Source organism: Daucus carota, chromosome 4, assembly GCF_001625215.2.
Source record: "Daucus carota subsp. sativus chromosome 4, DH1 v3.0, whole genome shotgun sequence".
NCBI classification, from domain to species: Eukaryota; Viridiplantae; Streptophyta; class Magnoliopsida; order Apiales; family Apiaceae; genus Daucus; species Daucus carota.
This window is the reverse complement of record NC_030384.2, coordinates 34,716,914-34,728,192: the sequence shown is the minus strand read 5'-3', so window position 1 is coordinate 34,728,192 and position 11,279 is coordinate 34,716,914. Positions and strand designations below refer to the sequence as shown.

The 11,279-nt window shown below is 31.9% G+C and overlaps 1 protein-coding gene across 1 annotated transcript; it reads right to left on the bottom strand.

The window, feature by feature from the left end:
• Positions 1–251: 251 nt before the first annotated feature.
• On the bottom strand, positions 252–1,703 carry LOC108218123 (uncharacterized). The gene is made up of 2 exons (XM_017391045.2): positions 917–1,703; positions 252–817 (listed from the first exon to the last, which is right to left on the bottom strand). The coding sequence occupies exons 1-2, from the start codon at positions 1,570–1,572 to the stop codon at positions 406–408; spliced, it is 1,068 nt and encodes a 355-aa protein (XP_017246534.1). The 5' UTR covers positions 1,573–1,703; the 3' UTR covers positions 252–405.
• Between the last annotated feature and the right edge of the window lie 9,576 nt (positions 1,704–11,279).

The following is an 11,279-nucleotide window of genomic DNA, read 5'->3' as shown; positions in this document are numbered from 1 at the left end:
GAGATTAATTAAAATAATGAATCGAAACATCAATTTGATGTATTAAAATAATAATAATAATAAATTTGTTAGACCTAATATATTAATTTTAGGTATGATTAATCGGATTGAAAAATGAAATCAGCGGAATATATTGTATCGACTAATCAGTAAAATCCACGATTTTTAAAATTATGGACACTGAATTTGCAAATAATGCTGAGAAATGCTTTGTTTATACGTATAACTGTTTACTATATGACAGAGTTAAAGAAATCTTACCAAGTACAATCAAGCTTGGAAGTCTTTGTGCAAATACCAAATATTAGAGAATAGACACAATTAAAATAACTGCAAAGATCCGGGACATGTAACATTTCTAAAGTTTCTTAAAAGTATTTGATAGGATCTGCGGCAGCCTTTCTGTTACCCCGAATTATTCCGCTCAATTGCAGTAGCAGCAGCTTCGCGTGGCATATACCTCTTATCGTCTTTCGCTATTGCCTCAGCTAGCATGACTGATCCCATTTGTTTAGTTTTGCGATTCACTTTTGTAGGCCAATTATCTTCATTCCATTCGCCTGACCAAATTTTGTTAGTCCCGTCAAACTTAATCGAATTCAAAGGTACGTTGGTAAGACCCTTAATAAAAATCGAGTGTCCTTCTCCCAACAATTTTGGCAAGTCTTCAAACTCATCCAACATTATTGAAACAACTTGAGTAATTTTGGAAGAATGTTTTGCTGAGTCTAAATTGAACACAGTTCTTTTAGACTCGGACTTGGACAATTCATCAACAGGGGTTGAGATTCCAATTCCGCCACAGAAAGAAATAAGCCTAAATCAAAACATATCAAAGTCACAAACAAAATGACAATATAAAAAACTGAGAAAGACATTAATAAACTGAAAATACGATTAAATTTCAGACGAGCACCGATTAGTTGTTGCAAGAATTTCATCGTTGTCCTTGGAATATATCTGCTTCACTGCAAGAATGGTGTAATTCCTTTGCAAGGCGGTGACAACATGATCAGGCTGCGCTAACACCTCGGTAGCTGACAAATAGAGTTCATAATGATATTTGGCTCCAACAGTTTTAGCAGCTGCATTACTAAATTTGTTCCCCTTAATGGGTCGAGTCAGACCCTCGACGACTAGGTAGTGCCCCTTACGGTACATGTGTGGTATTAAGCCGTGAAACCTCATCTCCTGATTATCAGTTACGGTTGCGAACATTCTTGGTTTTTCTAGATTGTTGTACAAATGTATTATCCCTCCTGCTGCTGCAATGCAACCGAAGGCTAGAGCGTAATCCAAGATGTGGAAAGTTCTTCGACGCTTGTGAAGAGTGGTGGCGTGTGTGTGCAGGCTCCGGGAGAGCAAGTGGTGATTTGAAATGCTGAGGTTTAAAGGGTTGGGAAACGCGGTGGCGCGTGGAGGGACGCGGCGGTGAAGGAAGGTGGAGAACAAGTGGGGGTTTGAAATAAGGATGTTGGAAGGGTGAGAGCGGAGAAAGGACGTCGGAGAGTTGTGGTGGAGTGCGGTGGCGGCGCGTAGGAGAGGGGGAAGATTTGCTTTGGTGACAGCCATTTCTTCGGAGGGGGTCGGTGGGATTGGTGTCTGATATTTTGAGTTATTAGGTGAAGGCTGTCTGAAAATTTGATACAGAAGTATGGGCTTTTTACTGTGTGTGAAGTAATGTCATATAGAGGGGTTATTATACTCACTTCGTCTATACAATCATAGTATATATTTTGTCACAGCCAGAGGGGTTAAAAGACGTTGAAACATGGAAATTGCATTCTTGTAAACACTTGAGGAGTGATGCACGAGATGGGTACACAAGGGTCCACATTAAAACAAGATCTCTTGACATTAAGCGCTTTAAAAATGCCCCTGACCAGTTTTTAGGTCTTACAGGGTGAAATTACAAATTTACCGAGTTAGAGAAAAGTTGAGAATATACTCAGCTTAAAATTTATTAGGGTTCTTCTAAGGAGACTAATCGCGATCTAATCGCTGTTCGGTTGACCACCATCTCGATTAAGCATTAATGGGTGGAAAAATCATTTTTCTTCAAAATCGGTGAAAAAGAGATTAATCGGTCAAAAAAAGGTATTAATCGGAAAAAGTCGGTCAAAAATCGGTGAATTTAAAAAATTTAAAAATAACAGGTAAAAAAAATTAATTTTGTAAATTTAATTTCAAATAAAACAAAAGGCACAGAAATGACAAATTACAGAAGTTAATGTTGTTTTTATTACCCCCTCCGTCCCCCAATACAAGTCTCTTTTAGAAGAAAATATTTTTCTCATAATACATGTTCACTTTTAGTTTCCAATACAAATATATTGGCATTATTCCAAAATTATACTTCTTGAAAGTTGTATAACAATTAATGAGGGTTGGATATAAGTCTACATTCATGCATTTATTAGGGGTACAAGTGAGAAAATATTATCTAATTAATGTTTTTTTAATATTCATAATTTTTTCAAAAGAGACTTGTATTGTGGGACGGAGGGAGCACCTTTCACTCTTTCAATATTAGCTCCCAAATTTTAATTAAAAAAATCTGCAGTATCTTCCTGCGCAGATTAAATCAAATTCAAGTTTATATATGGGATGACTGGACTTGTACGTATATATAGGCATGTTTTGTGTTATAAAAAATCATTAATCTTTTGATTTTATATATAAGATTATAAATTTATAATATATATAATTATATTAATATATATATAATTAAAAAAATAATATTAAAGTGATTATGATTAATGGTCCGATTAATCACTCCGATTAATCTCTAATTATCTAACTAGTCGCCGAACGATACGTTCACCGACTAATTAAGTTCAATTTTCGTTTTTTACTGCAGTTTAGACGAAAACGAACCCCAGTGATTATGATTTTTAAGCAAACGAAGGTGCTAGCGTGCGGGGCTGGATTTTAGTCGTTTAATTTTCTACCCAAGTTTACTCTTGATACGAACATACGTGAATTGTGATAGAACCTAGGTTTGAACTTTGAAGAGCCAACTGTTTTGTGCATACATTCATGAAAATGGCAATGTGTACACAGCCTTATTATCATGCTTGGAGCGTTTCTCTTTTACAAGGTACTTACTTTCTCTGTCCCAGTCAATTGTATACGATTCTTTTTCACTGCTCGACACGCATTTTAAGATTTTTATAAAACATAATTTTATAACTTATTTTTAAAATTTTTCTTTTCTGTATAAAAATATAAATGTTGTATTTTTATACAGAAAAGAATATCTTAAAAATAAGTTGTGGAACAATGTTTTATTAAAGCATTAAAATTCGTGTCGCGCATTCGTCCCCCAATGTATACTATTGAATGGGACGGAGGGAGTATTACATGTTAGCATCCAAAAAGAAAAATGTACTGTGGTATTCCCTAATAATTGATATCATCATTTTTCTTTAGCCAAGCAGCAAATCACAAATATAGCTCCTGTCTAAGTCGACAGGACTTGCAAGTTGCAACAATATTAACGAAGAAGTATTCAAGTCTATACTGTCTTATTACTGTTTAACTAGCATAAAAGCCCGTGCGAGGCACGGGCCTCTAGTTTTTACTGTGTTTTAAGTAATATTCATGTATCATCATATTGTCCTTGTACTGGCCTTGAGTTTGTATTGTGTTTTAAATAATATCATCTGTCATCATATTGTTCCGAGCGTAACTGTTACGTTTTATTTTTTGACAAAATGTGTAAATATGAAAAATGCAATATTTGCAACCTTATAGCATTAGTAGTAATAATAAGTACTATTTCCTCCGTCCCATTTTATATGACCCTTATTTTTTTGGGACATCTTTAAAATAATAAACTTATTATACTTACTATTTTTGAATACTACTTTTCATTGTTACACCCACCACTTCTCTATTTTATACTCTTTTTTTATTAATAAACACTATTACACTCACTGCTTACTTCCACTATCTCAAATTTATTATTAAATTTTGATATTTTCCACCACATTACCCACTTTCCAACTAAATTTACTCTTTTTTTACTACCTTTTTCTTAAATTCCGTGAAACTCAAATATGGTCACTTAAAATGGGGCGAAGGGTATATATTTTTTTAAAAAAAATTATGGATAAAAAACTACATTTGAACTGATATTTTTATATTCAAATTCGTTAGGATATAGAGACCATTATCATATTATCTACGTTCAAAATTATATTCGAAATTAATACTGAAACTTTTAGATTTTAAATATATTATACCTCATTAAAAGTATCTGTAATTTATTGTTGAAAATATTAAATTATTTCATCTAATATAACCATGATTTTGATGATAACTTGATTTTGTATGTGAATTACGATATGCTAAATCATGATTAGATGAAGATGTGTGGTCCGCGTTGTCTTACATTTATTTCTTCTTTTTTGAGTGTACGTTTGTGTAATGGTTAAGTGATACATGATGGGCGGATCATCAACACATTCTTTTTAGCATACGTTGCACACAGTTTGTATAAATAGAAATTAAAACATATGTTATATGTAAAAATACTCATACCTTAATTTATCATAAAAGCATCTATCGAACTACTAACTTTATAATTGTACCCAAAAAATTCCAACACGTTTGATGTGGCTTACCCTTTTAATTTTCATATCAATTATATAGCACTTCAATGTCTTAGATTTTTATTGTTAATTTAAAACATTAGATGATTACTTTGATGCAATGTTATAATATTGTCCTGTTATAAAATTTTAATTTTTTATCATTAGTTGTCTGAGCTTGTTGATTAAGACTTTTAATGATTTGTCATGTAATTGTTATAAACCAGATCTCAAAATGATTTTCTGGAATTTCAAATAACAAAAAAAATGTAGATATGAGTTAGGCCCCATGAAATTCATAAAAACATGAAATATTTAGTTTAATTAGTCGTGTAGTTACTTTTTATATTTGTGCAAACTCACATTTTTAAATATTTTTGATACTCGTATTTCTTTGGGGTGAGCAATGTTATATATCATGTTCAATTGTTAAAGATCATATCAGTTGTTAAAGATCATATCAGGTGTTGTTCGATATTCTCTGGATTATGGAAAAAATATTCTTGTTGTAGTCCCGTTTAATCAGATATTAGTTTTCACCGTATCACGTTGGATTATCCGGTTCAGAATTAATTATATTTTTTTAGTTTGATTAGTAAATGATTGATTAGTTTAATTGTAATTTGAATCATTTTGTTTAACTGGTATGTTATATATTGATGGATGACATATTAAAATTATATTTTTAAAACTCTAATATACATAACTTATTTCTATATGTTATTTTATTTTAACCAAGTAAAATTCATAATTCAATTCTTTTTAGCAGGTCTCATAAACGCGTTTTATATTCATTTGGTTGAATTTTGAGCAACAATATAGAATTTCCCGAAATTTATCGTCATATCACAAGTTATAATATTTCAAATTCATATATCATCAAAATTATATTATTGAGATATATTTTTTAGTATCAAATTTGATGTCTTTCTCACTATTCTTATATCTATAATATTTTTTTAAAAAAAGTTTAGTTACACGTGTAATTCTGAATTCATAAGTTTAAATAAAAAGTAATTTGAATAAGTTTAGTAAGTTTTAATGTATGTAGTTAATGCTTTTTGAATAACAAACTAATTGATTGTGTAGTTGAAGTGGTGTGAGTGGTGTATTTGCATTTGAGAGGTCTTGGGTTCGATTCTAATGATTAACATCTTTTTTATATTTATGAAGAGGAGTTAGGTTCGGAGTTAGGCTCAGGCTCGGAGCTAGGTAATTTATTTGCTTAGGAGGGAGGCTTGACACGGACCTGTTGGGTTACTATATATATAAGTAGATTTTCTGACGAACATTTTAGCCGCTTACGGCTTATCACTCGGGGGACTTTCAAGTTGCAACAATATGAAGGAAGAAGTATTTAAATGTGAAACCTCATTTAGGCCTGTCAATAGTGCGAAAATCCGATCCGACCCGATCCAATCCGGGTCATTTTAGCGGATATGAATTTAACAAAAAAAAATCCGATCTGAAATACGATCCGATAAGAAAAATCCAATAATAAATGGGTTGGATATGGATTTAGTGTGATCCGATCCGTTTATAACTCGATCCGGTTAATAATTAAATAAATAAGTAAATAAATATATTTTGTATTATATAATAATATATTTTATTCCTGATAGTATTTACAGGAGAGTTAATAGTTAGTTATATTTAATTCAGTTACTACTAATTACATAAACACTTGCAATGGGGCAATATGCAGCAATCCGCGCAGTGGTAAAGATTCCTGTGCAAACTTGATGGTCCATAACATAGTCTTGTGTCTCCTGCCAGTCACCAGTCACCACTAACCAGTGTCTTCTTTATTTATTTTTTATGTTTACTTGTTTTATTTATTTTTTCTGGTATTTATCTTCCCATTTTGGTATTGTTTTTTTTTATTGGACAACTAGACTTGGCCTATCATTTTTCCTTATTTTGTTTAATGCATTCTTTAATCTTGTATATAATAAATTTATTTTTATATGAACATGGAAATAAATTCATTTCTACGTGATAAATTTATTTTTTAGTATTCATTTATATATATGGTAAATGAATCGGATATCCGATCTGAGATCCGTGATCCTAATGGATATGGATATGGATCGGTTTAAAAAAAATCCGGTCCCGATTCGATCCGAATCCGAATTCGATAAAATAAATGAATATGGATATGAATTTAGGTCGATCCGATCCGAACCCGATCTATTGACAAGCCTAACCCCATTTATGGAATAAGTATTTAAATGTGAAACCCGATTTGATAAAGCAGGATAATCTGAGCATGACATGGAGGCTGGAGCGATCGACCACTAGGTTTGATAGCTTTTTTTTTTTTGGCTTCTTCACCTTCAATTAAGTGCTTCAGCAACGTTGCCAAACGGACCGAATTTAAGTGAAGTGAGCTTCTATAACTTTTAAGTTCATAAGTTGACATGCCAAACACCCACATAGTAAGTCTCCAAAATAATTTCCAGAATTTATTTTTCTATTCAAAAGTTCCTGCATTCCCTTCCCCATCTTCACCTTTATTTTCGTTTTTTATTAGTTTGTTTCTCTTTCTTTATCAGAATTTGAAAAATTTTAGATAAAAAAGAGTAAAGTACTGGTGGAGCTGTGTGTGCATGTTCAGGTTGGAGGTGAAATGGGGATATACAGTGTGACCGCATATTTGGGGGCTTGATTGTAATCCCTAACCCTATAACCCATTTTGAGGCTCCGGATGGAAGATGGATTTTAGTAAAAAGTTAAATATTTCCTCAAATATTTGAAGGTGGGGATCCCATTAGGGGTGAGCAAAAAACCTAATAAATCCGAAACCGAAACCGCTAAAAACCGGTCTAATCCAAACCGTATACAACCGAACCGGAACCGAAACTGAAAATTTAGAAACCGAACCCGAAACCGATTATGCGGTTCCGGTTATAGCTAGCAACCGATCCGAAAAAAACCGAACCGATCCGATTTTTAAAATAATTATAATATTTGTAATTTATATAAAAATTTAAATTTCAAAATAAATACTAATTATATATATATTAGTTATTACTTATTCGAATATGATCCTTGTAGATATGCAAACCACTTCACAGTTAATTCAGCTTAATTTTTCACAGTTAAATTGATCTTGGTCAGAGGATTAATGACATAACCAGAGTACATGTTATGTAACCAAGATGAATTAACAGGCATCATTTCATATAAAATATATACTCCAGTGAGTTTGTTCCTACATATTAAATAGTTTTACATCCAAAGGAGAGACCAGTGGTCCATAATCTGAGGGAGAGATCAGTGGTTCAAGTATTAGCTTAATTCAGGAACACGCAGTTGATAAATTTATGATTTAATTATAAGGATCGAATTATTTATGTATAATAATTCTTGGTTTTTTTTTTTACGGTTTTTTAACCGAAACCGAACCGATAAAAACCGAATCCGAGCTTTTGAACCGAAACCGAAACCGAGGATGAGGTTGCGGTTGCGGTTTTTGATTTTTAAAACCGAGGGCATGCGGTTCCGGTTGCGGTTTTATCCAAAAACCGCACCGAACCCGCATCCGCTCTCCTAGATCCCATTGAGAATGCTCCTAGGTAAAGGCAGTCTGAAAATTTGATACAAAAGTATGGGCTTTTCACTTCGTCCTATTCAGTTATATTTTTTTTGTCGCAGCACAGAGTTTAAATAACGTTCAAACATGGAAATTGCATTCTTTATTAACACTTGAGGAGTGATGTACGAGATGGGGACACACATTGCAGCCTAACTGTAAACATTCAAACATTTGTAAATTTCTAGCCATGGGATCGAACATCCGAGGGTCCACATTAAAACAAGATTTCTACACGTTAAGCCCTTTAAATGACCAGTTTTTAGGTCTTACATGTGAAAAATTGCAAATATACCAAGTCTGTCACCACAAAAGTTGAGAATATACTAGCTAACATGAAAACTAACCCCAGTAAATAGTAATTGTGATTTTAAAGCAAACCAAGGTGCTAGCCTATGTGGTTCGATTTTAGTAGTTTAATTTTGTACCCAAGTTTACCCTTGGTACGAACGTAAGTGAATTGTGAATTGTGCATACATTCATGAAAGTGGCAATGTACAGCCTTATTATCATGCCTGAAGCGTTTTTCTCTTGGTTAACGTCATGACATAAAATTGTTAGAAATCTGTGAAATAATCATGTCTGTTGAATGAATATTGAGTGATTAGGATCAATATACAAAATTTTAATAAATATTGTATTTTTTAACGGTTGTATGTGAATTCATTGAGCATTCAAAAAATGCTGGACGGGTCATATTCGTCGTGCACTAATGGAAAAACATTATATAGATAAATTTTTTATTATTATAACAATAGTCGTAATATGTTCATCCAAAACTGAATATCGAGATATTCATATGTAGAGACCTGTTAACCAGCTTACTGTTACTTATCCTTTACAAGATATTAGCATATTGTGGTTTCTCAAATAATTGACATTATAGTTTTTCTGTAGCCAAGCAGCAAATTACTCAGCCCTAAATAACATTATGTACAAATTAATAACGAAATTACTCGATTTACCGGACTATAATTTGATACTCAATTGTATTATAATTGCTTTCGATCTTTTTATATGTGTTCTATGGTGTTAAAAAATTAATTCTGAACACAATTATATTTTATAAAATTCATATAAAATAAATATAAGTATCAAAAATCAAAATTCAGTTGAAATGAGACAAAGAGATTATTAATCCTATTTGAATTTGAACTTGAGTATTTTTTTTTATTTTATTAAATGAGCTCAAATGTCAAACTACTCGGTTCATGATACTCTAATTAAATATTATTTTACTATATATTAGTTATATCATACAATAAGTATTTTAAATGTTGTATAAAGTTGAAATTTTGCATTAAATCAATCTTATTATATTTTGTGATTTTATAGGATAAAAACTTTGTAAGTCTAAATGTAAAGACAACCCTATCTGTTACATAGGGATGATAACTCAACAATAGAACAGGACAAGTAAATAACACTACGCCTGCACCGGAATCGGAAGATACGAAGACAAAGGTTGAAGAAGCCATCTACAGTCTTGAAGGAATAAGTTCACTGGAAGAAGTTCATTAATATGTTCATGCCTCAGTGAAGAATAAAGATTGAAGTATTCAAGATTGTGGAAGCAATGAAGATGTTGTCCAAGTACTCGAAAGATTTCAGTGCAACCCCTGAAGCAAGATATTTCTATATATCTTGGTTGGTTATTTATAATCAACAAACTGAAGCATAAACTAACCCGGAACCGACTGATCAATGTTTGCTGACAAAGACGGTACAATGTTTAACTTCAGTGTTAGTCGCTTGTGAACCAGACCAGTGCACTAAGCGTCAGCACGTACGGAGCTTTGCAAAGTATTTATCGATCGAAGAATTGATCCAGTCATATCAAGTCATTTGTTCCAAAGCCAAGTCAAGCCAAATGCCAGCTATGCCAAAGCTTACTGCTCAAATGCCATATGTCAAAGCTTCCACAGAAAGCCATATCAGGAAGTGACATTTTATATATGTGTGCACTTATATATTTGTATATGTACAAATATAATCATATATGTATATATGTATATTTAATTAAATATAATATATATAATATATATGTATATATGTTTTTAAACATATGTATATGTATATTTATATGTATATATATTTAAATAAATATATATGTATATAGTATATGTATTTATATTTCACATAAACACTTATATATTTAAGTGTATATATATATATTATATTATGTGCATAAATATGTGTATATTTATATCTATAGATAATTATATATATATCCCTATATATATTTATATTTATATTTACATATAATTTTATGTATATTATATATATTTAAATATATGAGAATATATTTAAATATATGTATATATATATATTACTATATGTTTATATAAATATTATTTATATACATTTATATATATATCTTTATTTATACATATATTTATATAATATTATGAATATAATATATTATATGAATGAAGCAAACTCAAGTCAATCTCAGTCAAAGGAGTGATAACAAGAAAAGACATGAGAAATTGTCTAAGTACCAAGTTCATTACAGGAGGATATAAGTGCACTTGGAGCGCAAACTTTGACCAGTCAAAGTTTGCGACTCCAAGTTCTACTCACAGCATTTCTACTTAGTTTCTCCAAGTCATGGCTGTGTACAAGTAAGTGGCGCAAGGTTTGACCTCAAGTCAAAGCGCCAACTTTGACTTGAGTTCACTTCTAGATTTGTCTAAGGCAACAACTGTGGTACAGTGTGCTCAGTTGAGGCGCAACCTTTGACTCTGGTCAAAGTTTGCGCCACAACTCTCCAACCATGTCCAAAGGCGCAAGTTCAGTAAAAATCTTCTAAGGCATCACAGTGGAGTACCATAGGGCGCAAGTTTTGACTGGCGCCATGTTTGACCTTCTCATTCAAACATATATATACATATGTGTATCCAAGCGCAAGTTTGTGATATATATATATGTATATATATAACTGGCGCCACTTCAATCATTTACTGGGGAGTTAGTTTTATTTTTATAAAACGAAGTCGTCCTGGACGAACTCGTTAACCATGGTTAGTTTATGAAAGCCTATAAATATGTGATTGTGGTTCTCACAATTAACATCATCCTTCGGGATG